Raw genomic sequence first — 25,570 nt, forward strand, 5'->3', positions numbered from 1 at the left:
CAAGTGGCGAAGGATACTTGTTGGTAGCACAGACCTTTTCGTCATGTTCCCGCTGGTCCGAAAATTAGTTTGAGCTATTGTAAGGCATTTTGCGGTGTGTTGCCATTGGTCCAGCACCAAACTTGGTATCTCAAACATTGTGTGCGGATGAGAAGCAAACAGGTCTGATCCTGAAGCATATTCGAACCATCTGGCTTCCGACACTATGGCTCGATCCGGCATGTCTTGGTTGTTTTTCGTTGGAGTTTTAGGGCACCCTTTTACCGATGTTCGCTGTGGCCATGATGTCGAGCGAGAGACGCCTCCACTCGACAATATGGCTGGCCAAATACTTGAAAATTGCTTTTTCTGGAAGACGTTTGCCGTATCGTCTCCACACAAAACAAGAGCGGGTGTGACGGTGCATTCGCATATCCCAGGTATGCACGCCGATGGCACGGTGGCTCAAATGTTCCCAGGGATAAGAGACCATGCAACATACAATGAGCCCCGAAGCGCATTTGTCGTTCTTTGTTGGACGGCGTTCTTCTGGTGGCCAGCAGAAGCAGGGTGCATCTGGCTCATGCGCAGATGAAAGGAACCCCATCGTCCAAAGAAAAGTTATTCCATCCGTGCGGGATAAATGGTGTAGACCAACTAACTACTTTCAGAGTAATATGGTTTTCACATTGTTTTGAATCGCATTCTGGCACAAAGTTCACAATCATGACTTAAGATTGCAGCTACGAGATCGAGCCCTTTGACAAGACATGTACAGGATGTATGATGCCTGCATCTCAAAGGTCGAGAAAATGTGACAGGTCATCTCATGTCGTTTATCCCCGATTGAAGTCCAGACCACACCAGCTGCCAAGCTCTACGCCTTTTGCATTTTCCTCGCGGATTCTGAGAGAAAATTTCCGGGAGTCTGTCACCTGGCTCTTCGGCTCCCAATCACACTGCTCTTGCCTGTATGCAGCCGGGTGGTCCTAACATGTTACGCTCTATCTGTGGCTGATGTGGAGCTTGTTCCCAAACGGATATCAATACTTACATCAAGGGAAGATCTCTTCGGTCCGAGATGCCCGGGATCCAGCTCGTAAGGCTCAATGTATGCACATGCCTTCGGGGGGACTTTTGCATTCCCAAACTGTACGCCGCGTCCGCAGGCCGCATGCTCGGTTCTACGCAACATTAAGTTCGTTTCTCAAAGCGCGGGCAGCATTGGGCTCCGGGGCAAACCATTCGCGGTGGCTCGTTGCGTCGCCGCGAGTGCAAAGAGGCCTTCATGGACAGAATTTCGCGGCCCAAAGGATCCCTGAAATAAAAGAAAAAAAAAAAAAAAAAAAAAAAGGACCGCGGTCTACTGAGCACTCTGTTGACTTTTGGGCAATACAAACTTGAGCACGACGGACCACGGCAATTGCGAACTGCGCCGATGTCCGGCCTAAAAGTACAATACGGGTCATGACTGCTTTAATGGGAGGGAATCCCGCTTATCTCCGTCGGAATTGGGTTAAGGAGTTGGGTAATGGAGTGCGGAGTATGTGGTGAACAGCTAAGTCAGAGAGATACTTGAATTTGTATTCCGTAAACAAGGACGTTCAGATATTATAAGCCACGCCCGCGTTCAGTGGCCGCAATCAAGATAAATGGACAGGGACTTCAATGGAATATGTAGCCTTCATTGCTTGGACGGAAGTTTGCTACATAAACTAATAGCTCATTGCAAAACTGCGTGTCGCCCCTCGACGAGGCCGCCCACTCTCGTGGCGCCCGGAGCAAAGACAGAGCTTTTCACGCGGGGATCAACGCTGTTTACAACATGGTGCTCTGATTAGGCATCAGGACCATCGGAGTCATCTTCTCGCAGTTGTAAATACAACAATTTTTATGGGCAAGTTTATGCCTCACGGCTCAAGATATCACTGTCACCGGCATCGAGGATGGTCTAATGTGTGAAGTTTCAGAGTCAGCCCTTCGTTGATTTTTTTTTTTTTTTTTTTTTTTTTTTTTTTTGAAGGAACTATCGCTGCACAAGAAGTATGGCGACGTAACGGGGATCAGTGCAGTTTTCGAACTTACCAAGACGGAGCAACGGTAGAGTTTACCGCAAGCAGTTCCAAGTTCGATCTGCAGTATGAGTTGTTAATTCACCTTGCTCTCCAGCATCCCCCGAGAGAAGATGCCTTCGTTGAGCGACCTCGCTCTCCGAAGTCACTTCACGCGACTTCTTCTCGGAGCATAAAAATCAGAGACGGGGTAACTCACATTGTTTCCGCCGAAGTGGTGGACGGGGCATTTGGCAAGCATGGCCATCTTTACTCATGTTAGCAACCATCGCAGGAAAATACGCAGCATAGGGTCAGAGGTAAAGCACGTACATATTCGAGCTCGGACTTGCGGAGAGGAGGGCAGTTGGCAGCGATGAGAATCAGTTTAGCCTTGCCAGAGCGGAGGGTCTTGAGGGTGCTCTTAGTTCCGAGAGTGACTAAAAAAAAATTGAACTGTCAACACCGCATTTCTTTCTTCGCGTGAGCGTCTCTTTCGACGCCAAAAAAGGGCCACTAACCTTTGCCGGATTTCATAACAAGGGCAAGACGGGAGGCGAGGCTGTGAACCGGTTAGCACGAAGTTCCATTTGCGCAGGGATTGCTCGATATTCCGTACGTATCGCCGGTCTTCTTTGCCTTGGCCATTTCGAATAAGTTGTATTTTGGCTTGTCGAAGCTGTCGATGAAAGCTAGCTGGGCGAGAAGATGAGGTCCACGAGCTTCGTTCGTTGAAAGGAGCTGACCGGAGGAGGTTGAGGAATTGAAAAGATCGCGGGCTTAGCGAGTGTGGGTTGCTGACTCAGCCCGCGATCGAGGTTTCGTCCAATCAGGGACGATTTCAGTTCGGAGGTCATCCAGTCTAACCAAAACAAGGTTAGCTTTAACTACACCCGTCATCGCAAACGAGATGGAAATGCCATCCGAATACCCAGCACGAATTAAGTTGACAAGTCGTCGATGAGAAATGAAATTTTTTGGTTGTACAAATATGTAGAGATAGCTAACTGATATGAAACTGTATTGGTCAACATTGCCAAAAAAAAAAAAAAAAAAAAAAAGAAAAAAAGGTAGTTAAACAGTAGTTGTGTTGGCTCTACATACACATATGGGGGCTTGCTTCATTATCTGACTCCCACAACACTATTTACCTCTCAGTTGTCTCCTTCAACATGATAAAACCATTCAAAGAGCACCGAAAGTTGGAAGCTTCACATGGTCATACTTGATCCCATGATTAGCAGGACAACAATATCGATAGCTCTTCCTCCTGCCGGAGCAACCTTCACATAATCCAGTCCATTTTGCAAGGTACTCCCCAGAAATTGTGCAGCCCCTCCAGTACAAGGAACAACGTCGAATTTGGCCTGTGCAATACTTGCACCTGCAAATGAAGCATCTCGCAAAGACAATTAGACACATGGTGGATAACTATACAAACATCAGTTAACCTTCACGTCCAGAATAGTAAGTGCACTTACCTTAAGGTGTTGGTTGGTTGGATAGATATGTTTGTGGTGCTTGCAATAGTACGGCTGAATGGTTTGAAAGCTTGTCAGGCTTCAAAAAGAATGGCTCTGGAGCGCATGAAAAACTCCTGCCTTGCGGGGGATTGAAGCATTTGCAATGTTCAGATGCTTATACGCTCCTAGAACACAGCGTCAGTTTTAGCATCCTCCTCCTAGCATAGTTGTTATCAATCAGGATCGATGGAATCAGCTTTGAAATTTCACCAATCCAAGGTCTAGCTGATGCCACTAAATACTGAATGATCCAAAGGGCAGAGACACCAATGACCACTCTTTCTGTGAGATGATCCTCCACAATGCAGCTATCTCAGCCAAACACCACGGCATAGAAACAGCAGTGAGCTGGCAATCCGACTCTCTCAGTCTTTATGAAATGCCAAAACTGGCTGACAGTGCCGCAGTGGCACAATCCGGTCTCATGCTCTCTTCTGGGCTGTGCTGAAAGTCTCTGTGGTGCCCTCAACGAAGTCCCAGGTATAAATACGCAGTTCCGGGATTGTGTGGATGTAATATGTCTTCACAACCCAAACAATACTGCGCTCTCAGTGGCTAATGGGGTGTGTCTTTATCCCCGGTTAAGAGCCATGTGACCAGTTTGCGACTCGGTTCTACGCCGCGAGGTTGGACATCATCAGAAAACACTCGGGTATATCTCTTTGAGAAATAGCGTGAGGCTTCGGTTCAAGTATTATCTTGACGGTGATGTTAAAAAGAGATCTAAGCCCCGCGGAGAGAAGTCATTGGTATCAAGTGTTAATTCTCCTGCTTGCTCCGACGTATTCTGTTGGCTGGGGCTTTCAAGTGCATTTAGGATGGTCCGTAGGTTTTCTCAATAACGGAATGCGGCCAACTGCTGCCTCCGGGCATATGAGCTGGGACAATAGATTTCTGCCTTGCTAGTTCGGCTAAATTCCCAATTGTTACCTTTCTTTTCGCCGTCAAATGTTTGCTGGGATATCGACTTTGACTTCTGCTCTATTCGGGTCTGCCAATTTTTCATTGAGGCAAAGCACAGCCGTATGATAACTATGCACAAATTTCCGACAGACAGCCTCGGAGCTTTGTGGCAATCACATATAGCTTTTTCAGCCTCGTTCAGGGGTAGTCGGAGTTTTGAGGTTTTGTTCGTGTGGATGACAGCAGCCAAACAAATTAGTTATGTGTGGTGCTGGCTGACTGCAGCAAACTCTCTGTCTCTTAGCCAGGGAATTAATGGAAACTGTCAAGGATGTGTGGATGCTTCTGCCAAATTTCTTGCGATGCGAAGGGGCTTGCTGTCGTGTGTTAACTATCCCTGGCATGGCTGGTGGTCATGATTGGACCACATTCTCCAAAGGGAAGTCCAACTTGCTTCAGCCACACTCTAGTCTCCTCGCCGTAAGACTGTGTTGTTTTCGCCATCTTGCATGATGGGATCAAATGTCGAATCAGAGTCACACAACGACAGGCACCCAGGCAACGTTCATGCAGTCATTCGCTCGTCACATGTAGTTGTGACTTGAAAGAAGTTGCGAGATATACAGAGGACAGGCATGTGTGCTCACACATCATATGCACCTATGCGTGATTTACAACCTCATAGCAAAGCCGGCTAACAAGTGCTGTGGAATCAGGGCTCAAATGCCATGACTGAAAAATACCCATACAATGGTTCTAAGCACGATAGATCGCAATGCGATGCTGTTAAAAAAAAAAAAAAAAAAAAAAAAAAAAAGAAGAAGAAGATGATGATGAAGCATTATTGCTGAGTTTGCTTCTTAGCCGATTTCGGCCTCAGGGCCTTCTTAAAACACTTATATAATACAACATATATGGTCCATCAAGCTACAAGAGGGCGAACAGCAAAACAAGAGACAAGAGACAAGAGCTTAGACATGAATTCTTCACTAGGAACAATCCTATCAGGGCCCGGCCACGCTGAACCGATGCTTGTTTTCGTCAAACCAAGCTGCATCATGGGCGAGAACCACTTCTACATCTCCCATATGCTTGAGCTTTCTTACCCGTCCTACATGCGCTCCAGCAGCAGCTTTATCTGCATGCGCGCATTTGGGACGTCCGGTATGGGGGTCGGGATATACGGCAAAATTATGGGTTCCCTCCAGAATGCGGACATCGTGAGCAGTATCACCGGCAAGATACATCCATTTATCCGGTTGAACGCGAACTAGGAGGTTGATGTGGCCGGTCAGATGGCCTGGAGAGTCGATTATAAACATGGACGCGTCACCGAAGCAGTCCCTAGCCGCGGAGAATGGACCTAGGGGTTTCCAGAACTGATTACTTGCACCTGCCGTCGAAGAAGGAGAGGGTAATTCAACAACCTGATCTGGTGGAAACAGTCTCGAATCGAAATGCGAGTGTGGATCATCGGGATAGGATTTTGGACCACGGAGAAGGTTACCTGCCCCAGGGCCGATAACGAATTTCGTTTTAGGCCCGAACCGTGATGGGTCACCGATATGGTCGTAGTGAAGATGGGAGAACATCACAATGTCAACGTCGGTGGCTGGGTCGACACCCGCTTTGGCGAGACTGTCGAATGCGTCTTCCTTGACAACGACCGGGACAACGGTTTTTAATCGTTCATAGACGCTTGGGGTATAGTTTTGAATGTCCCTTCGTAAACCCAGGTCGAAAATTATTTTGGTGTTTGTTGGACGGTGCGTTATCAGCCATGACATGGAAGGGCATACTAGAATTTCTTCTGCACTGGCTCCCTCGACGAAGAGATTTCCTGGGAGGTGAAGGTAGCCGCCGGAGAGCAGCGAAAGCGAGACAACTGCTTGGTTTTCTACCGGGGCTGGTAAGGATAAGCCGGCAACATTCGATGAGCCCGCCATATTTGGATTGTATCAATCTGTCGAAGCTGAGGTTGGACAGGAAAGGAGTCGTCCTTCTTTGGAGAACATCTTACAGTCCGAAATACATAGTCTATCACACCAATTAGTTAAGTTCGGTCAACAGAGAAAGCAGTCCCAAGCACGAGAATCCAACGTCGATGTAGGCGGGCCGTGACTCTCCGTCGGGGTACGGAGAAGAGTTAAGCTAGTCAACTTCTCTGTATCCCCACTGCTCACATTTATCAACCCAACCCACCGACTTACAATTTCTAAACCGTCATTAGAGCAGCATCACATACGCCAAACTCTTCTCTCTCCTCTTGAACATCATAAATCCGGTTTGCTGCATGAAACAGTGTCACTTATGGTGGTGTCAGGACAGACAACATTGTGAGCAGGACAATGTCAGTGATCACTATACCGTTATCGGGATTATTGACTGGGAGCTTGGCACCTTTTATCCCGAGTACGATGAATGCATTGTTCTGACACGTACGTTATGCCTGGTGGCTGTATTTGCCGCAAATCATCTATTACAATTTCCTGTGTATTGGCTGCTTGATCGACTTTGGGGAATTCATCTCATGCTGCAAGTATACCTGGAAAGTGAAAATTTCCCCTTCAACGTGAAATCAGAGACTGTCTAGAATGGAAAACTATCAAGTATACGGAGTAGTCAGGAGGCAACTATTTCCTATGATATCAACCTCTTCATAATTACACTTTCCGACCCGTGCTTAAAACGGGCAAGCAGCAAGATTTATCTCCCAGGGCTGCTAGGTGTGAAAATTGCGACTCCTTGTATATAGGCACCTACTTTCAGGCTCCCGGTGAGGATTGTTCGTACTCCATATAAAGTACGCCTCTGTTGATTCTTTTGCTTATGAGCCACACTCTGGACTCCATGGCTGTGGTGATGCCTTTGAACGGGCCGCACGCATCAAGGCGAAGCTCCTTGACCCCTTCCTCACAGAATTCCCCAAGTGCATTGCCATTATCCTACTGTCATCACACGACAGGCTAGGCTACGCCCCAGTCGATGCCATGCCTGGAATGTATAACATGAATACTACGCGAAAAGGGCCAAATATGGTTAACCCACGGGGTCTTGGAGCAGGGACCGCAGGCGCCTGCTCTGCAAGGAATTGCACGTTTGTGTACTCTGTGGAATCTTTGTTTCCCCGTGTTGGCTTTGACAGCAATGTTCTCGTCGCACTTAACGACAACTCCGACAGGGCGTTGCCGTAGTTTTGGAACCCCAAGGGAGCTGTTTCAATGACACGAGGAGTGCCCCCGGGTCCCTCAACTTGTCATTCAATAACCCTTAAATACCGTGCAAGCAACGCAGTCACCTCAGGTAAAGAGATGAGCACTGTAGCGGTCTCGGCAAATCCAAAGTGTGTGCGAAAGTCAAGAGCATCCCCTTTTTCCTTTTTTTTTTTTTTTTTTTTTTTTTTGTGGGAGCCAATTTTCCTGTAGACGACGCAACTGGAGGTAACCCTAATCAGTGACATAGTCTGGATAGCCTTGAGCCGTAAGGTCATTCGAGCCCGTCCCTTGGTGATGGCCTGAACTCCGTCGCCGGACGCACAGTTTGGTTGCTGCGGAGGAGTTCACTCCCGGACCACGGAGTAGATCCAGTTGGTTCACCGCACGGCAGGCGGAACCTTTTCCCCCGTCCGGCCTCGCTGAGGGTTGTCGCCATGCGGGGCCGAGACTAGTCTTATCCAAATACCATTCGAGTCGATACTGCGGGGAGCTCGAGAGGAACCGGAGATAATTCCTCCAGAGATATCGAGATATATTTGCCGAGCATGTAACTGCAGTTTCCGATAGATGTGCGTCCAATCCTTTTTGTGTTTCGCATGTTTATTGCCGTTTTTCTAGATATAGTCATGGCTGACCGTTTGCTCAAGAAGATTCCCTACACTGTGAGTTCCGCCGATGCTCTGACATTCAATTCGCTCAGAGATCTTACCTGAGACTGTTGTATCTTCACCCTTAGTTTAAAGATCCCTCCCTTCTCGACACCCGGTCCCTCATCGGAGGAAAATGGGTCGAGGCTAGGAGCGGAAAAACATTCCCAGTCTTTGGTCAGTGCCCATCGATTGAGAAGAAAACCAGGTCATAGTGCTAATCAAGCTAATCGCAGACCCCGAGGACAACAAGGAGGTTTGCCAAGTTACCGATCTTGATGTCGACGATGTGTGTGCTGCGATCGATGCCGCCTCCGAAGCCTTTAAGACCTTCAAGAACGCTCCCCACCGCGAACGGAGATGGCTCATGCGCCGATGGGCAGACCTGATCAAGGAAAACAAGGATGATCTTGCCGCCATCTGTACATTGGAGCTGGGGAAGCCATTTACGGAATCCCTGGTTACAGTAAAGTACGGCACAGATTTCTTGGACTGGTTTGAGGGCGAAATCGAGCGAGTCTACGGAGAGACAATTCCCGCTGCAAGGGGAAATAATCGAATTTTCACCATCAAGCAACCCCAGGGCGTCGTCGCCGCTATCACGCCATGGAACTCTCCCATTGCTATGGTGACGAGGAAGGTCGGTGCTGCTATTGCTGCCGGTAATACTGTCATTTGCAAGCCAGCTCCCGAGACACCCCTCTGTGCCATTGCAGTTGCGAAGCTCTTTGAACGTGCGGGTGGACCCCCGGGCGTGCTGAATATTATTACCAGTAGTCCTGAGACTACTCCGGCTGTCGGAGCGGAATTATGCTCTAATAAACTCATTCGTCACCTTAGCTTTACAGGGTCAACAGCCGTTGGTAGATACCTGCACACTGAATGTTCCAAGACCTTTAAGAAAACGAGTATGGAACTTGGAGGCAATGCACCCTTCATCATCTTCGAGGATGCAAATATCGATAAAGCTGTCGATGGTGAGTATAGGTCTCGTAACAGCGGATTTCCCGTGAGAGTTTACCTAACGTCGTCTATAGGGCTAATATCTTCGAAATTCCGTTCCTCGGGTCAAACTTGTGTTTGCGCAAACAGGATCTTTGTTCATTCCTCTATAATATCCCAATTTGCTTCCCGTCTCCACACACGTCTCGGGGAGACGTTCACTTACGGCTCTGTCTGGGATCGTAACGTTAACTTTGGCCCACTTTATTCCCCCAAGGCCTTCGATAAGCTCACCAGGCAAACCAAAGACGCTCTCGAACGTGGTGGTGAGCTTATCGGCGAGGATCCTGCTAAACTTCAGGCCCAGTATGGTCCGAATTTCTACCCGCCAACCATTGTCACAAATGCCAATAAAGATATGTTGTTCATGAAGGAAGAGACATTTGGCCCGCTTGCGTTTTTAGTTCCTTTTGAAACCGAGGAAGAGGCCGTTGCCATGGCGAATAATGTAGATGCGGGTCTCGCATCATACTTTTATACGGAGGACATCAGCAGGATGTATCGCGTCAGTGAGGCTTTGGAATCCGGTATGGTAGGATGCAGAGTGGGTTTGATTAGTGCATGCGAGCAACCATTCGGGGGAATCAAGGATAGTGGCATGGGAAGAGAAGGAGGAAAGGGTGCGCTGGACGAGTATTTAAATATCAAGAGTGTGACAGTTGGTATTTGATGAAATGTACAGTCCATACTCTGCACCAGATCGAAAGACAAGGCGCTTCTAGTTTCTCATTTACTTCTCCGTTTTTCTTGCAAGTCACGATGTATACATCCTGTTGACAATAATTTCTCCGCGGGGTTCTCAAAGCATGGGTGCATGGTCACACACTGTTTGCTAAACTACCAGTAAAAATGTAAGGATCACTTTCGAACTCAAGAGCAGATCGAATTCTGTCTATATGCAACTGACATCTTCCATGCAAGTTTATATACATAACGAATTAAAACAGAATTATAAACCCAGCATATCTGAAACATTTAACCAGTTCTTTTTATTACAACCTCGCTCTATCCACCACGGACTGCCGACTAACGCTTGCAGCAGCAGCTGCTCCAGCTCTCCGGCCAAACACGGCACCGGCAGTTAAACCGCTACCACCAGGATAGTTGCCATAGAACAAGCCTCCCAGCATCTCTCCAACGCAATATAATCCAGGAATCTCCTTGTTTGACGCTGAAGAGATCACAGCAGCCGTTTGTGGGTTTACCGCCAATCCACCAAAAGTGAAGGTGATGCCGCAAGACACCTTGACTGCAAGGAAAGGGCCCTTATCTAATGGCAGCGCCCAATTCGTTTTCGCAAGTGCAAGTCCTCCGTTGCGAGACTGTGTAGATAGTCTGTCTTTGACTGCAGGGTTCCATTTCGCGTTCGGATTCTGCCTGCGATTCTGATAGACCGCTTCATTGTAGTCCGAAATGGTCTTGACAAATTTCTCCTGATTGTGTAGGCCGCGCTGGGCGCATTTTTCTGCCAGCTCTTCGATCGTAGAGCCGGTGATGTGCTCAACAATTTCCGGACGGTACTCTTCCGGTCGTAGCCACGAGATCGTCTGCTGGTCCCATATTTGGAAGGCAATGTTGTCTGGCTGTGCGAGGATTGCTCTGCCAAATTTGGCGTAGGTGTAGTTACGCATGTCGATGCCCTCATCGACGAAACGTTCACCCTCAGAGTTGACCATCAAGCCGAGAGGATAGCCGGACTTGGTGAACTGATTGGAGATTTCGCGATCGCCAGCATTGGCGGGAGCATTGGCATCCCAGGCGACAGAATGGCAGCCAGACCAGTTTCCAGCTTGCTTGGCGGAGACATCACGAATAGCAGTTTCGAGGCAGTCGCCGACGTTGAAAGGGGTGCCGCGCACAAGAGCAAGATCCCACCCAGGGCCGAGATACTGGGCTCTCATCCGTGAGTTAGCTTCAAAGCCACCAGCTGCTAGAATCACTGCTTTGGCTCTGACGATTCGCTCCTGGCCGTTGTGCTCAACGCGAGCACCGGTAACGGCTCCAGTATTCTGGTCCTTGATTATGCCTTTCAAGGGGGTTGAATAGAGCACAGTCACTCCGAGACGGCGGGCCGCCGTAAGATGATCCTGAATAAGGCCCTTTCCACCATCTTCAGTTTTGAGCGACATCCCTCCCCAAAACTTGTATCGACCATCGACTTTGTAGGCTTGACGATTGAACGATAGTTGAAATCTCACACCGTGATGTGCAAGCCATTTGACGGCTGAATTTGAATCTTGGACAAGAATCTTGCTAAGCTCTGCGTCTGTCCGATTAGCTGTCATGCGGAGAAGGTCGTCCGTAAAATTCTTCGGGGTGTAAGGTTCCATATCGATAATCTGTGCCGTGTCTTTATCGACATTGTTCACGATTGGGAGGAGATCGTCGAGTCCACCGTGGACGGTACGGAATGCGCCTGCGGTGAAGAACGAATTGCCGCCAGACCATTCTTCTGGGGATTTTTCGATCAGAACAACTCGTCCACCGCCTGATTCGGCTGCTGATATGGCGGCTGAAAACCCAGCATTGCCGCTGCCGGCAACCAGGACGTCGCAGTCCAGTGGGAGGGACATTGGTAAGATTCAATCCGTATCCGAGGGACAGGCAACCGAGGCAGAAAGGCCGAGAGCAATGGTTCTATTCTTGCTGAACTTTGGAGTCCGTCATTGAAAGACAAGTTGCCAGCGTGAGATGATTTTAAGAAGACAAATAGTTGTTATATGCGCCCTGGGTAAAAGCACGGAAACCTGTCACGGAGTCTGCTGGGTCAGGCCATACACCGCTCACCCGGCGGCGAGAGCGGAATTGTGTACGGAGTCTGTCTTCCACCTGGATGAGGCAGGCTGAGACCGGGAAACATTTGTTCCGTCTACTCGCGAGAAGAGAAGCCTTGAGCGATCCAGAGCGCTGTCCTGGGGTCCCGATGACGGCCATACTGGCGGCACGAATCGCAATTTGATCTTCCGCCGAGGCCTAAGACCAATCGGTGCGATGACGATGTCCGTTGCGCAGGTTGCGCCGTGGAGGTTGCGGAGCATTCCACTCCGTCGAGTAGCGGGCAAAGGCAACGGAACCGCCAAGGACCGTCCATGAAACGCTTTTGTGCTTCACGTTTCCCCGGATGTGCCGTCGGGTAGCCAAGAAGCGAGAAACAAACGGGCGCAACCTGCCACCAAAGCTCTTTTGATGATTCGGGTCTGCTAAACATGCCGAAGCAATCAACGGCTGTTCCCCCACTATGCGGGGTCAACACGCCCGATCGCGGGAATCGCGAATGCATTCGTTCCGCAGCGCTGGCGAGAGGCAGAAGGCAAACGGAGCTTTCAAAAGAAACGCTCTGGCCGGCTGGTCTGACCTCCTGATTTATCGCTTGGGTGTTTTTCCTAGCTAATTCTAGACACTTTGTCTTAAAAAAAAAAAAAAGCCGAAGTCCTTACTCCTCAGCATATTCGCCCCGCGACATTGGATCATTACACTTCCATTACTTCACTGGGCAAAATGGTTGGCCGACTTGAAGGGAAAGTTGCTATTGTGACTGGTGCGGGTTCCGGGTTTGGCGAAGCCATCGCGCACGCCTTCGTTGACGAAGGCGCCCACGTCCTGGTCGCAGATATCGCGGTCGAGAACGGCCACCGTGTCGTGAAGGACATCGAGGCCAAATCCGGAGCCGCGCGAGGCAGTGCAGTTTTCGTGGACTTCAACTGCACAAGCCGCAAGGCGTGGGAAGATGCTCTCGAGTTGGCAAAGCAGAAATTCGGTAAACTGGACATTGTTGTGAACAACGCTGGAACGACATACCGGAAGAAGCCTAGCATTGAGGTTACAGAGGATGAGTTTGATAAAATTATTGCCGTGAACGTGAAGAGCATCTATCAGAGCGTCGCTGTCGTGGTCCCGTACTTTGTCGAGAGGAAGTCTGGTGTGTTTTTGAATACATCGTCGGTCGCAGGCACACGAGTAAGACCTGGCCAGGTATTTTATGGCGGCACAAAGGGCTTTTTGAATACGGTATGGAGCTTTCTCTCTTCTGCTGAGCTTGCGCCATGCCGGCTACCTGATCCCGTTTCCGACACCAATCATCCCACCCCCTGTAAAAGGCGCTGGCTAACGTCGAGGATGGCACAGGTCACACAGGGTCTCGCTGCAGAATATGGGCCCCAAGGTCTTCGATTTAACTCCATCTGCCCTCTTCGCGGAAAGACTGGATTATTAGAGATGTTCTCTGGTGTCCCCGATACGCCGGAAGAGCGCGAAAGATTCGCACAATCGGTGCCGCTGAGACGGATGTCGGAGCCGACGGATGTTGCAAATGCAGCTGTTTATCTAGCAAGCGACGAGGCTTCATTTATCACGGGAGTTAATTTACCTGTGGATGGTGGAAGATTGGCGGTTTAGAATAGCTTCGTTTTTTTGTTAACTGTGATGGTGGTGTTGGGCCTGAGGATATCCTCGGTTTCTACTCCGTATATTTTCCTCAATTTTTTTTTTTTTTTTTTTTTTTTTTTCAAGCATCCAACCAGCGGTGATGATCGAATGAAAATTATATACGCTTTTATTAATGGCACATGCTCCGTAATCGCATTGAATATACTCCGTATGTGATTTTCGATACGGGGCCTACTTTCTAAGACGTTCAACTTCAAGGGAGAAACAAAAGGAGAACATAGATCTTCTCCTGCATTCTCGTAGCTAACGCCGGCCGGGAATGGGATCATCCCGAAGTTGGCCGCTGGTTAAAAGCTGACGAAGTTGCGCTTTTGATTCGCTGGCCGGCTGAGTGGGTTGGTGAGCCAGAGAACGAGTCGGTTGGCCCGCGTGTGACTAATGAGACACCGCAACCTTAGGGCGCCAGACCCGTGCGTTGAACGGCATTCCATCTTTCAAACCCGAGGCGCAAGCGACGACATGCCTACCACCGCAAACCATGGCCAAGTCCCAAGAGCCTAGCCAGCCCAAGGTACTGGCGCGTGCATGCCAGTTCTGCCGGGCGAGAAAGATCAAATGCGACACTCAGCGTCCAAGTTGCAGTTCATGCATTAACCAGAAGAAGGAGTGCGTATATATTCTCGAAGTTCCCAAGCGGAGGTAAATCCGATCATTCCATCCATCTTTTCTTGTGTGGTTTTCCCCGTAAAAGGTTGCGCTGACAAAGAGTCAGGCCGTCTACCGCTATTGTCAATGCATTGCAAGGTGAAAAGAGGGCCCTGGAAGATGTCGTTTTACGGCTCAAAAGAGCGTCGCCAGACGAAGTAGCTGGTATTCTGGAATCCATTCCAATCGTAGATGGAAATGTGGTTGTGAAAACAATTTCACCGGCACTAGCAGTTCTGCAAGAGCCGAAAAGCGCCACTAGAACTGGGAAGAGACACCAGTCTGACGACGATGGAGCTGGCATTTCCTCTGACGAAGATCTCGACGTCCTTCCATTCCTTTCTGTCGGTGAAGGTGGAAAGGTAGACACCTTTGGCCCTTCGTCCGCTCTCCAAGGCCCCACGCGACCTGTTATTCCCACTGAGTCGCCCGTTGCCGAGCATGTTCGAAACCAGCTGATTGCAAACGCAATCCTGCAGCGCCAACGCGAACATGACCTTTGCTACAGACAGGACGTCTTTGGTGTTCCACTGGAACTGGCTAAGCACCTGCTCGATCTTCATTGGAACAGGCAGCATCACACGTTTCTCCTTACGTATCGCCCGGCAATCATGAGAGACTTGATGCAAAATGGGCCGTACTGCTCCGAATTCTTAATCAATGCCATTTTTGCATGTTCCAGTAAATATTCTCAGAGAATTGAAGTCCGAGATAACCCAGTCGATTCTACCACGTCTGGTCTTCGTTTTTTCGCGCGTTGCGACCAGCTTTTGGCGGAGCAATCTCTTCTGAACGCGTCAAGCATCGCGACACTAGTAGGGTTGCTTCTGCTGGGATCCACTTACAATGCACGTGGTGATACCTCGAAAGGGTGGCTCTATACTGGCTATGCACTCCGAATGGTATACGATCTGGGCCTTCACCTGGACTACAAAGCTACGACCGCGAACGCTGAAGATATCGAGATTCGCAGGCGGGTGTTCTGGGGCGCTTTCATTTGCGACAAGCTGCAGAGTTTGTATTTGGGGCGGCCAATGACAATCCATCTAAGAGATGTCCACGTTTCACGTAATTTCATGGACACGATGGAGGAAAAGGAGTTGTGGACGCCATATGTTGACCCGATGTTCCCCACAGAAAATATGTCAACTATTCCGCTCACTCCCACCCCGATTCATTCGGTATCTACATTCCAACAACTGTGCCTCTTATCAAGAATCATGACCAAAATCATTAACCGATTTTACGTTGTTGGGGCCACGGCAGCAAATGCAAGAGCGAGCCTTCAGTCTATCGACGACGCCCTTATCTCGTGGAAGGACAGTCTCCCCGGGGACCTCAAATTTGAGCCTTGGTCGGGTAATCCTGCGACCTCACAGGCTCGACCTGCCCCCAACGTGATGATTCTAAATGCTTTGTACTATTCGCTGGTTATTCTTCTTCATCGGCCATTCATTTCCGATGGCCACCTTCGGTCCGCCGTTCCGCCGGCGAGTTCATGGAAGCGGTGTTCCACAGCCGCTAGAAACATCACTAGCATAGTTCTTGCTTATCAAGCCACGTACACGCTACGGGGAGCGCCGTATCTGATGAGCTATGCCGTTTATGTGGCATGCACTATTCACGTCCGCAACGCGGCTGCGACTGAGAGAGATAATCCTGGAGAAAATTCGTCGCTGCTATCGGCAAGTTTGCACAGCCTGGATGAGCTTTCTCTTCCAAATGTTGGAGTCTCCAAGCCTGCTAGGATCATTCGCAAGATTATGGCGGCGAATGGGTTGCAGTTAGTGTCAGGTATGTTATTCCCATATTCACCAGGCTGGATGGAGGGAGAGGGAGTTTAACCAATATTGTTTCAATAGATCCACCAGGCGTGGATATCCATTCTCCTTCTTCCCTGGATCTGGATGCTATCTTGCGCATGTTTCCCTCGCGGTCCCCGGTCACGGGAGATCTAAATCATGGAGATACTTTCAGCTCGGGATTTAGTATGCCCAACAGCCATTACGCTCAGGAGGACCTGCTCTACGGTTTCATGGACGGACAGACTCACTCCTTTCCTGACTTCACTACGAATGGCGTATTTCGCATGTAGTTACAATGTAGGAGCGCCTTCGCGAGATAACCCCCGGAGCCCAGGCAGAACCCCACGATCCCGTGATTCTTAGCCGCGGGGAAAGAGATAAGAACCAAATTGACGGACCTCCGCTCCGACTGTGGATTCGCCGCTGTCGTGGGGTCTACCCCCTTACTAATCAGCCTCGATGTGGGGATCTATGGGGAAAATGTGGGGATGTCGGGTCGCGGAGGGTTGCTCTCCGCGGCGCATTGCACATGCACACGATCTGGCCAGGGGGCACAGTTCTGGCTCTCGATGGCGCCATGGACTTTATGCTCGTTTGGATGCACTGATATATGGAAAATATAGGGTGGCCTCTGCCCCTCCAGTTTTTCCCCACGGGGTAGCGATCTTGCTTCAACCTGCGACTGCGCCTTGGATAACAGAGAAGATGGACAAATCATCAGAAGTCGGGATCGGTGGCGAGGTCACCGAGAAACGTGACGAGTTTGTTTTACCAGAGCTTCAGGAGTACCATGACCTCCAGGCTAAATTCGACGAGAATCGTGTCAAGTCGCTTCTGCGTCGAGTTGATGTACGCCTAATGCCCCCCTTGGCGATCTTGTATCTTGTTGCTTTCATCGATAGATCGAACATTGGAAATGCAAGGCTTCAGGGTTTAGAGAAAGACCTAAATCTTAGTCCTCAGCAATATGCCTGGTATTGAATTTTCTAGCATTTTTTTTGGGGGTTTCCGCACGTTATACTAATGGACGATAGGTGCTTGACCATCTTCTTTTTCCCTTATGCCTTGTTCGAGGTTCCAAGCAATATCATGCTCAAGTTGCTACGCCCATCTATTTGGCTGACAATCATTGTCTTCGGATGGGGTATTATCATGACAGTCATGGGGTGAGTTTTGGCCCATTTGAGAAGATTTGCTTTTTGGCAGGAATTAGTGGTCTCTAACAAGGATTGGTAGGCTCTGCCAAAATTATTCTGCACTCCTGGCATGTCGTTTCTTTCTTGGAGTGTTCGAAGCCGGTCTCTTCCCAGGCTGTACTTTCATTACTACCGCCTGGTACAAGAGGTTTGAGGTCCAGTATCGTGTCGCCCTTTTCTATTCTGCAGCATCACTCTCTGGTGCCTTTTCTGGGCTTCTTGCTTTTGCTATCGGTAACATGACAGGCGTTCGCGGCTACAGTGGCTGGAGGTACGAGCCGTTTTTGATATCCTAACGAAATCTTTGATCAACTCTGGCTAATGTTCACTTCTTAGATGGCTTTTTATTCTTGAAGGCATTGCCACTTGTGTTGTTGCCTCCATTTGCTATTTCTTCATTCCAGACTCACCCGGTTCGGCAAAGTGGCTTTCGCCAGAAGAAGCACGATTCTTGGAGCTACGATTGCAGTTTGACGGCCACGACAAAGGTTACAAGGAGGGAGGCTTTGAATGGAAGTATCTTATCCAAGGTTTCACTGATGCTAAGGTCTACATAGGAACTGTATGTCTAATATACTTTTATACTCTCAGTGGAACTTGTCTCTACACATCAAATATTCTCAGAGCTGACCCAGTTTTCAGATCATATTTGGAGCCATCTGCATCTGCACATATGCGCTCTCATACTCTCTCCCTACCATGATTAACCTCCTCGGCTACAGCGCTGCCAACGCTCAACTTCTCACCATTCCCGTCTACGCCTTTGGCTGTATCATCTGCGTCCTCAACTCAGTCCTGTCAGATCGCTACAAGCACCGCGCCGCCTTCATCATCGCCCCCATGGGAATGACAATGATAGGGCTTATTATCGGCATGGCCGTCGATCCCACCAAACTTCCTGGTGTCATTTACTTTGCCCTCTTCCTGGTTGCCGGTGGTATCTTCTCCGGTATCCCCACCACCGTCGCATGGACCTCCAACAACCTCGCGGGACAATGGAAGCGCGCCGTCGGAATGGCCCTCCAGTTTACCCTGGGAAATCTCGTGGGCGGAACCGTGGGTTCGAATATATTCCTGGTTAAAGAGAAACCAAAATATATGACCGCCTACTCGGTGCTATTTTCAGTTACCGCCTGTGCATTCTTGAGCGGATGGGCACTGTTATTCTGTATTCGGAGATGGAATGCCCAGAAAGCTGCGCTGGTGGAGCAGGCGGAGAGAGAGGGGAGGGATTTGGATGCTGAGTGTAAGGATCTGGGAGATAAGAACCCTTACTTTAAGTATACCCTTTGAGGTCTTGATGGTTAGTGAGTGTAATTGGAGCTCTAGGGTTCTGAAACATAATATATGTTGGCCTTGTACGATTTTTACGAGATAACTGTAGATGACTGCGTCACTGTTTCCATATATATATAGTATGCAACTGGGCTGTGGTGCTCGAATGCATATCGGCCCATTCTTTGAATACGAAGTGTAAAAGCGATTTAGATGAATCAATCCATATTATAGGTACATGTGTGGATACGCCGAGCTGCCATGACCGAGCAGTAACAAAGCGTATGAAGGAATGCGCGACGATCTGTATTTATCCCAAAAGTTAAACTCGAACATAATTGTCAAAATAAAAATAATGAACCTCCTCGGTAGAAAATCAAAGTACAATCGCTAATTCATCTCTCGGCACGCCTTCATCTGGTAGGTGCGGATAATATGGAATCATAGAATCCGCGCCCTGAACGTAGGCATCATTGTACAGCCTCCAGTATGGAGTTCGCACTTTACGTGCAGGGTGGAATAGTCCAGCCCAGACATAGTTCATCACAATACCCGTACCGACCGCCATACGAATTGCTTCAATAGCCTCGATGATACGATCGATGACGTGCGGACTGGTCTCGAAAAGGTTGGGATAGAGAAGGTTGAGGAGATGAACCATTGCGTCTTCGCACCCTAAGCCCACGACCCCAAGTGCGATATGCTTAACAACACTGGCTGCTGTTTGTCGATGAACCTGGTCACGATCGATGAGAGCATCTTCAAGAAGCGGTGTGACGGCGTAGACGTAATCTTTCGCCATCTCGCCGATATACTCGAAGAGGAATGACATGGCTTTAAGCACACCATTTTGCACATTCAGTTCAGGCACTCGATACTCGTTCATAAGAGCGGGCAAGACTGTAAAAGGTGCGCAAGTTTCGGCAACTATACCAATAGCAACGGCTGTGCAGACGCGCGACTGACGTTCTTGGACCCGCAGGTTGTTGAGCAACGTAGCCAAAACGTCTTGTGGCCCGATTGCTTTTGCAATAAAACCAAATGTGTTGTTGGCGGCCCGGCGAATGCCTTTCTTGTGGGCTTTAAGCATATCAAGCAGTTCGAAGCAAATACGCATCCATTCACGGGCGTTGACTGATTCGGGGCCTCTATCAGCAATACGACCAACAAGATCAATTGTGTTTTCTTGAACCTTTTCATGCCGATTTCGCAAGATAGGTGTAAGGCGTGGCAGAAGGTCTCGAATCGGAGGCTGCATCTGGTTGATGCCAACAACAGTGACAATAGAACGCAATGCGCCAAGGATGGAACCAAGCACCTCAGGATATTCTTCACCAAGATATTCGTAGAGGAAAGTACCAAGTTTGCCCATCAAAGCATCCTCTCCGCATTGCTTCATGACCATCGCGATGCGAGAGATAAGGTCTGCTGCCTGCTGTCGCACAGTTGCGGACTTGTTGTTCAGTCGCCATAGAATAGTGCTAACAATTTGAGGAAGGTAAGGTTTGCAGCGAGTTCCAAGGGCATTTACAACGGTTCCAAATCCATTCAAGATCACAATATCTTCAACACTTTGTTCTTGAAATGCGAAAAGGACACCGTCGATCAGCCTTTCCTCTAATCGTTCACCGATATCTGCAGCTCCGAGTGAAGCTATGAGCTTCTCAATCGTTTCGATTGTCATTTTTCGATATGCTTCGCTCTCGTCCTTGAGGTTGTTGACGATCTTTTCTAAAATCTCGCTGACGCCCACTTTCTGGCCAAGATCAACAGTGGTTTCCACAACTTGGCGAAAATTCCTTCTGTCAAGAGCCATACGTCTGACCCAGAAGCATTTGAAGAAGTCCTGGAGTACGTGCTCTTTCAGATATGCTGCTGTAACACCGTCTGTACCGGCGCATTGAGATACGACTTTCAAAACGACCTTCTTCATCTCTTCATCTGGAGAAGAGAACTCGCGAAGGATAATTTCCATGATCTGGCTAGTAAAGTAATTCGCACCCTCTTCATCCATAAGAGGAATGATGTAGCCAACGGCCTTGAGGAAACCGGCAAGGCCCTTGCCGCGTTGTTTACGCGCACCCATCCATAGTGGCCCAAGAATGTCCTGGAAACTCTCAATACCATAAGGATTGGCAGCTTCTGCAAGTGCAGCAATTGCCAAACTGGTCACCGTCCGCACCTTGGCCTGTTCATCACTGAGATTCGGCCCAATACAGTCTACTAAGCCCTGCAAATGAGGCAACACAGCACAGCCCATAAGAATGGGAATCTGCTGTACAATTTTGACACCAGTGTGCCTAGCTTGCCACGATTTCTTACTCCGACAAACGGCCCTTAGGAATGGAAGTAAGGCTGGAATACCGAGGGCGGATGCGACCACGGCGAAAGCTCGTGCAGTGGTGTTCCGTACATACTCATCAACGTGGTCGATATCGGGGCGCATGGTACTAATCATGTGAGCAAGGCCTGCCGCTTTACTGAGATTTGAGATAATTTCTCTACCTTCGACACGGGCGTAATAGTCCTGGTCGATAAGGAGCGGTTCGATGACGACAAGGATTTTGTGGACATACGGTCGCACAAGATCATCAAGCTTGTACAACACACGATCAATGACTTTGACAAGCAAATGCCGTTCCTGATCCTCCAGTGTTTTCTCCATCAGCAGTGGCAGAATCTGGTTGAAAAGAGGACCTGCCCCAAACTGTCGTGCGTTATCTGTAAGCTGACGCAAAGCGGTTTTCCGCATTGGCGGAGTACCATTTTTGACTTTTAGCAATAGCCTCATAATCTTCCTCTCTTTGAGCTCCTCGACGGACATTGAATTCTCGTCAGCTCCGTCAACAAGTTTTCCGAAGTATTGCATATCCTCAGCCTTGAAAAACTGCAAGTCGCCCACTCCAGGGATATCGGTGGGTAATTGCTTGCTCATAAGGCGAGCGTTTTCTGGTTCTTGCATCATGAAACCACCGATCCCGCTTGCGCTAGCAACAGGCGCTGGAGTGGCCATCATCTTGCGGGCAGGAGTTCGAAGCGGAGCATATCCAGGAGGTGGTTCGAGAATCTTATATCCCTCGGAGGGAAGCATCATATCTAGTTCCTCGTCCGATAGGGGTGCATTTCGACCAGTTATATCGGAGCCAAAGGTTACAGGTGCCATTGGAACGGGTGCCTGTGAAGGGTGCATGGGTGTCGAGAGACCTTGATGGCCGATGGGCGTAGCTGCTGTAAGAGACGGAGCTTGATCCCACCTCGACCTTCGTTTGGGGGCTTCTGTAGGGGCGGCAGGGGCAGGTGTCTGGTCCCATCTTGAGCGCTTGGGCTTGGCGTCAGCAGCTTCAGTAGTTTCTGTTGCAGCGGGAGACTCAGATGTTACGTCCCATCTCTGTTTCCTCTTTCTACCAGCCGTAACCGATACAGAACCTAACTCTCGATTTTCTTTGTCCCCCTCGTCGATTTTTAAGGTGGCCTCATGCTCCACAATGCCATCTTCTCCCTTGACTTGTTTTTCAGCGATGATCTTCTTCACGCGTTCTTCTTCCTTCTCGAGTTCTCGAAGTGCCATGATGTCGCGATAAGTATGGCCTTCTGCCTCAACATTTGCATTGGCATTTTCCGCAAATGGGTCGGCCCGCGTTGGAGTGAGAGCACGATTAAAGCGTCGTTTCTGATATTCAGTCTCTCGCTCGGATATCCTGGCGGACTTCTCACGGCCCAATAGAATATCTTCTTCTTCAACACCCTTCCCACTTGCGAACTCATTCAGCTGGTCTTTGCTTGCGGTATACTGACCGATAAGCCTACGGCTCTGGTCGGCATCTGCATCTGGCATTTCATCATCCTCACCATCAACGGCGATAGAGGTGTTATAACCGGCATATTTATCGGCTCCGTTTCGATCATAGAGGGTGGTGTCGAAGGATTCGGTCAGAGAAGCCTTGGTGGAAAAGTCAGTCCGCTGGTTGGACGGATCAAAAGTCTTTGAACCTTTCTTTGCCGCGGCTGCAGAATTGCGCTCAGCCTGCAGCCGTTTGATGGCATCAAATTCAGCTAGACGCGACAATGTCAGTGGCGCGGTGCAAGGGGCCATGGGTTGATTAGGCGTACCGTCTGACATGGTGGCGACTGGGTATTTTGGGGCTCACCGAGGGCAAAAGAAAGGTGGGTGGCATAGATGAGAAAGAGTATCCGTTACAGGCAATGGGAAGCTGGCCTGTACCCTTTTCTGTCTTGATGTTCGATAGATGAAAGGCTGAATGCATCCGTCAGCTTGTCGCATTTCGAGATTGACGTTCAACGGGGAAAGTTTATGGGTTGCTTATTAATCAACCAGCCTCTTTATCACGTGAAGAGGTCGCACCGGAAGTTTGTGGCTCCGGTTCCCGACGGAAAATAACTGATCCGCGATAAGGGGCGTCGGGCGGTGCCCGTCCGCCTGCAGGAGAGTTGCCAGTGTGCGGCGTCGCAATCGTGTTTCTTCGGGAGTGTTGTTCGAATTTCTCAAGAGGAGGCAGACTCAAGGAATACGATTGCAAACGTGCGGAATACACAATTCTTTCACTACAGTACGAGTAACCGAATAATTCGTGCCGAATAAACAATTTCCGTACTCCATACTCCGTACTCCATACACAGACAGCTTTCAGTTGGCAACGTCTAAACTTGCCGTGGATATAACGAGGGAGAGGGTTTAACTATGGGGCTAACTAACTAGTCAACAAACTGCCGGAGTAGCTCTGGTCTCAGAGTCTCTCTGTGACACTCGGCACTCGAAAGTTTCCGTCGGTGAGGCAGAAAAAATTGAGAGATATCTTCTCTCAAACCTCCATCACCGCTGCATAGTTATTTGAACAGTCTCCTTCTGCACAGCCAGCTACTGGACCAATAAGGGTCCTCAATGAGATGGCGCATCCAATCAGACAATCAACCATCGCGTGCACCGATAAGTTGGGATCTGTCCGAAGCTACACAAGGCTGGAGTCGACAATCACTGCCAGCAAGAGAAGGTTTCGAGAATGGCATGGCTGCCGTGGATTTTCCCTGCAATGGAGATCCTCAAGGTTCAATATTGTTGGTTCACTGTTGATGCACCCATTATTTCCTTGTTATCAAGATTAGCTCCTAATAATTGAGCCATTATGTTAACAATCCTGTTGGAGCCAGGCGTTTTTGACATGTCTACTCCGGGGATGAACTATTGGCCTCGGACTCAGCTCCCTGGTTCTGTTGTCAGGTGAAGTCATCAGTGAGCCCTGGCTGATTTCATTGAGACTCTCCTCACACTCGACAACTCATCCTTCAATAAAAGGCGTTAAGCGCCGCATTTCGTGGAGTGGCCAATTTTATCTGGTGGTCTCTCTAGCCGCCCAACAGGAGGCAAGGATATCGCACCCATGCTAAAATATAGTTACCCCTGCTAGTGGATTCTGCAAGTTGAATTAGTGCTGGCAGGAAAAAAAAAGACTCTATTATTATGATTTCTTTTCTTATCGCTCCACATACTGTGGTTGAATTTAGAATCGCTCCCTTGACGAACCAGGACAGAGAAGACCCTACCGATGCACCGAATCTCGAAGGTCTTGACGAGGCAGGTCTGGGCAAATTCCTATGCCAAAACCAACCGTTATATATTCTTGCAAGCAGTCCGGAGCTATGCCCTCAGAATGATTGACTTCAGGGAGAGAAGTCGTGCCAGACTTTTATCTTAATCCGCAAGGCCCCGTCCTCTTTTCCTCATCTACCATCACGTTCTACAATTTGTACCTCTTGTCACTTTTACTTTCACCAAGCAAGTTCAATCACAATGTATCTTTCTAGCCTCCTACCTTACTCGCTTCTCATCTTGGGTGTCGCGTGCGCCCCAATCGACTCCGGATTATCCATGTCCGCATCAGCTGCCGGAAATGTTTTAAACAGCATCCGCCGCCAGGGTCAAGCTTCGGGCTGCAATATATTCAAAACAGTGTTGCCCGATACCGGCAATGGCTCAGAACTACCCGTCCCCGCCTCCAAACTGGAGCTCAAATACATAACTCTCGGCGTCGGGACCCAGAACTATACTTGCGAAAATCTCGAGACACCATCACTGGTTGGCGCGGTCGCTACGCTTTACGATGCTTCCTGTCTCGTTACAAAGCACTCGCTGTTGTTGGATATGTTTGCACGTCTGGCCGTCAGGCTTCCTACGAAAATTCTCAATCATATGATATCCAAATACCTCAACATTGATCTGATGGGCCATCACTACTTTGCTGGTAGTGTTCCCATGTTCGATCTACGCCAAGTTGGCCAGCAGGACTACGCTTATGTTTCAGTGGCTGCGAAAGTTCCTGCTCCACGGAACATTGATGTCGACTGGCTAAAGCTCGATCGCGTGGATGGATCTGGGATTGAGGTACGTTCAAGGAAAGGAAAAGAAAAAACTAGACAATTTCTGTTGATGCTTATTTGTCTGGCTGCTTCTCAACATTCACTTTACTAACGTTATGCTAGAGTGTCTATCGTGTGAAAACTACGTCAGGAAAAGCACCCGCCACTTGCAGGAATATGCCTGGCCGTTTCGAAGTCAAATACCTCGCACAATATTGGATGTATGGGTGAGGCCTTTTAGCCAATCGCAACTTTACGGAATACAATAGACTAGGAGGTTTGATTTCTTTATGAGGGATTAAGAATGCGAAATTACTACTCGGTACATAGTTTCGAGGTTTATACTTGGGTTTCTTTGTACATACATATCTGCATGTTTTGGAAATACATGGATCATGACCTTTACCTGCCATCAGGCAGTAGTTACTCGAAGACACAAAAGTTTAGCTTGCTCTTTCACCCGCGTTCCTTATTCTCTCAACATCATTGAGTTCTTGTTTTCTACACAATA

The 25,570-nt window shown here is 49.0% G+C and overlaps 10 protein-coding genes across 12 annotated transcripts; 6 read left to right on the forward strand and 4 right to left on the reverse strand.

The window, feature by feature from the left end:
• Positions 1-205: 205 nt before the first annotated feature.
• CIMG_13376 (uncharacterized protein) lies at positions 206-1,301 on the forward strand (the record flags this gene model as incomplete). The annotated part of the gene is made up of 3 exons (XM_001245202.2): positions 206-419; positions 1,005-1,090; positions 1,149-1,301. 3 exons carry the CDS (start codon positions 206-208, stop codon positions 1,299-1,301), a joined length of 453 nt encoding a protein of 150 aa, XP_001245203.2.
• A 222-nt stretch (positions 1,302-1,523) lies between these two features.
• On the reverse strand, positions 1,524-2,769 carry CIMG_04646. Of its 2 annotated transcripts, XM_004446014.1 has the most exons (6): positions 2,650-2,769; positions 2,552-2,592; positions 2,364-2,470; positions 2,251-2,298; positions 2,065-2,112; positions 1,524-1,930 (listed from the first exon to the last, which is right to left on the reverse strand). In XM_004446014.1, exons 1-6 carry the CDS (start codon positions 2,676-2,678, stop codon positions 1,883-1,885), a joined length of 321 nt encoding a protein of 106 aa, XP_004446071.1. In that variant the 5' UTR covers positions 2,679-2,769; the 3' UTR covers positions 1,524-1,882. The 2 variants fall into 2 exon arrangements, with proteins under 2 accessions (XP_004446071.1, XP_004446072.1); XM_004446015.1 differs by having other exon boundaries at positions 1,542-2,298.
• Positions 2,770-5,290: 2,521 nt separating this feature from the next.
• CIMG_04648 (uncharacterized protein) lies at positions 5,291-7,369 on the reverse strand. The gene is made up of 3 exons (XM_001245206.2): positions 6,667-7,369; positions 6,477-6,493; positions 5,291-6,419 (listed from the first exon to the last, which is right to left on the reverse strand). The coding sequence occupies exon 3, from the start codon at positions 6,400-6,402 to the stop codon at positions 5,461-5,463; it is 942 nt and encodes a 313-aa protein (XP_001245207.1). The 5' UTR covers positions 6,403-6,419; positions 6,477-6,493; positions 6,667-7,369; the 3' UTR covers positions 5,291-5,460.
• An 885-nt stretch (positions 7,370-8,254) lies between these two features.
• CIMG_04649 (succinate-semialdehyde dehydrogenase) lies at positions 8,255-10,023 on the forward strand. Its single transcript, XM_001245207.2, has 4 exons — positions 8,255-8,333; positions 8,408-8,495; positions 8,555-9,295; positions 9,356-10,023. The coding sequence occupies exons 1-4, from the start codon at positions 8,298-8,300 to the stop codon at positions 9,988-9,990; spliced, it is 1,500 nt and encodes a 499-aa protein (XP_001245208.1). The 5' UTR covers positions 8,255-8,297; the 3' UTR covers positions 9,991-10,023.
• A 159-nt stretch (positions 10,024-10,182) lies between these two features.
• CIMG_04650 (precorrin 3B synthase CobZ) lies at positions 10,183-12,286 on the reverse strand. Its single transcript, XM_001245208.2, has one exon. It carries the CDS (start codon positions 11,891-11,893, stop codon positions 10,313-10,315), a length of 1,581 nt encoding a protein of 526 aa, XP_001245209.1. The 5' UTR covers positions 11,894-12,286; the 3' UTR covers positions 10,183-10,312.
• A 240-nt stretch (positions 12,287-12,526) lies between these two features.
• On the forward strand, positions 12,527-13,715 carry CIMG_04651 (short chain dehydrogenase; the record flags this gene model as incomplete). Its single annotated transcript, XM_001245209.2, has 2 exons — positions 12,527-12,668; positions 12,745-13,715. 2 exons carry the CDS (start codon positions 12,527-12,529, stop codon positions 13,713-13,715), a joined length of 1,113 nt encoding a protein of 370 aa, XP_001245210.2.
• Positions 13,716-14,133: 418 nt separating this feature from the next.
• Positions 14,134-16,506, forward strand: CIMG_11364 (uncharacterized protein; the record flags this gene model as incomplete). The annotated part of the gene is made up of 3 exons (XM_012358425.1): positions 14,134-14,405; positions 14,479-16,205; positions 16,274-16,506. Exons 1-3 carry the CDS (start codon positions 14,245-14,247, stop codon positions 16,504-16,506), a joined length of 2,121 nt encoding a protein of 706 aa, XP_012213848.1. The 5' UTR covers positions 14,134-14,244.
• Positions 16,507-16,921: 415 nt separating this feature from the next.
• CIMG_11365 (MFS nicotinic acid transporter Tna1) lies at positions 16,922-18,895 on the forward strand (the record flags this gene model as incomplete). Its single annotated transcript, XM_012358426.1, has 5 exons — positions 16,922-17,190; positions 17,251-17,382; positions 17,453-17,683; positions 17,749-17,974; positions 18,055-18,895. 5 exons carry the CDS (start codon positions 16,922-16,924, stop codon positions 18,703-18,705), a joined length of 1,509 nt encoding a protein of 502 aa, XP_012213849.1. The 3' UTR covers positions 18,706-18,895.
• CIMG_04653 lies at positions 18,798-22,947 on the reverse strand. 2 transcript variants are annotated; one of them, XM_004446017.1, is made up of 3 exons: positions 22,798-22,947; positions 22,678-22,740; positions 18,798-22,627 (listed from the first exon to the last, which is right to left on the reverse strand). In XM_004446017.1, the coding sequence occupies exons 2-3, from the start codon at positions 22,729-22,731 to the stop codon at positions 19,064-19,066; spliced, it is 3,618 nt and encodes a 1,205-aa protein (XP_004446074.1). In that variant the 5' UTR covers positions 22,732-22,740; positions 22,798-22,947; the 3' UTR covers positions 18,798-19,063. The 2 variants fall into 2 exon arrangements, with proteins under 2 accessions (XP_004446074.1, XP_004446073.1); XM_004446016.1 differs by having other exon boundaries at positions 18,798-22,740; positions 22,798-22,938.
• A 1,098-nt stretch (positions 22,948-24,045) lies between these two features.
• Positions 24,046-25,452, forward strand: CIMG_04654 (uncharacterized protein). Its single transcript, XM_001245212.2, has 2 exons — positions 24,046-25,084; positions 25,183-25,452. Exons 1-2 carry the CDS (start codon positions 24,494-24,496, stop codon positions 25,288-25,290), a joined length of 699 nt encoding a protein of 232 aa, XP_001245213.1. The 5' UTR covers positions 24,046-24,493; the 3' UTR covers positions 25,291-25,452.
• Positions 25,453-25,570: the final 118 nt, after the last annotated feature.

This window comes from Coccidioides immitis (genome assembly GCF_000149335.2).
Source record: "Coccidioides immitis RS genomic scaffold supercont3.4, whole genome shotgun sequence".
NCBI classification, from domain to species: domain Eukaryota; kingdom Fungi; phylum Ascomycota; class Eurotiomycetes; order Onygenales; family Onygenaceae; genus Coccidioides; species Coccidioides immitis.

Excerpts from the sequence above, each read along its gene's own strand:
- CIMG_04648 (XM_001245206.2), bottom strand. The coding sequence starts at position 6,402 with ATGGCGGGCTCATCGAATGTTGCCGGCTTATCCTTACCAGCCCCGGTA.
- CIMG_04654 (XM_001245212.2), top strand. The coding sequence starts at position 24,494 with ATGTATCTTTCTAGCCTCCTACCTTACTCGCTTCTCATCTTGGGTGTC. Across the intron at positions 25,085-25,182 it reads TGGATGGATCTGGGATTGAG|AGTGTCTATCGTGTGAAAAC; the intron begins GTACGTTCAAGG and ends ACGTTATGCTAG.
- CIMG_04650 (XM_001245208.2), bottom strand. The coding sequence starts at position 11,893 with ATGTCCCTCCCACTGGACTGCGACGTCCTGGTTGCCGGCAGCGGCAAT.
- CIMG_04646 (XM_004446014.1), bottom strand. The coding sequence starts at position 2,678 with ATGGCCAAGGCAAAGAAGACCGGCGATAC. Across the intron at positions 2,471-2,551 it reads TGTTATGAAATCCGGCAAAG|TCACTCTCGGAACTAAGAGC; the intron begins GTTAGTGGCCCT and ends ATTTTTTTTTAG. Across the intron at positions 2,113-2,250 it reads ACCACTTCGGCGGAAACAAT|ATCGAACTTGGAACTGCTTG; the intron begins GTGAGTTACCCC and ends CTCATACTGCAG.
- CIMG_04649 (XM_001245207.2), top strand. The coding sequence starts at position 8,298 with ATGGCTGACCGTTTGCTCAAGAAGATTCCCTACACT. Across the intron at positions 8,334-8,407 it reads TCAAGAAGATTCCCTACACT|TTTAAAGATCCCTCCCTTCT; the intron begins GTGAGTTCCGCC and ends CTTCACCCTTAG. Across the intron at positions 9,296-9,355 it reads TATCGATAAAGCTGTCGATG|GGCTAATATCTTCGAAATTC; the intron begins GTGAGTATAGGT and ends CGTCGTCTATAG.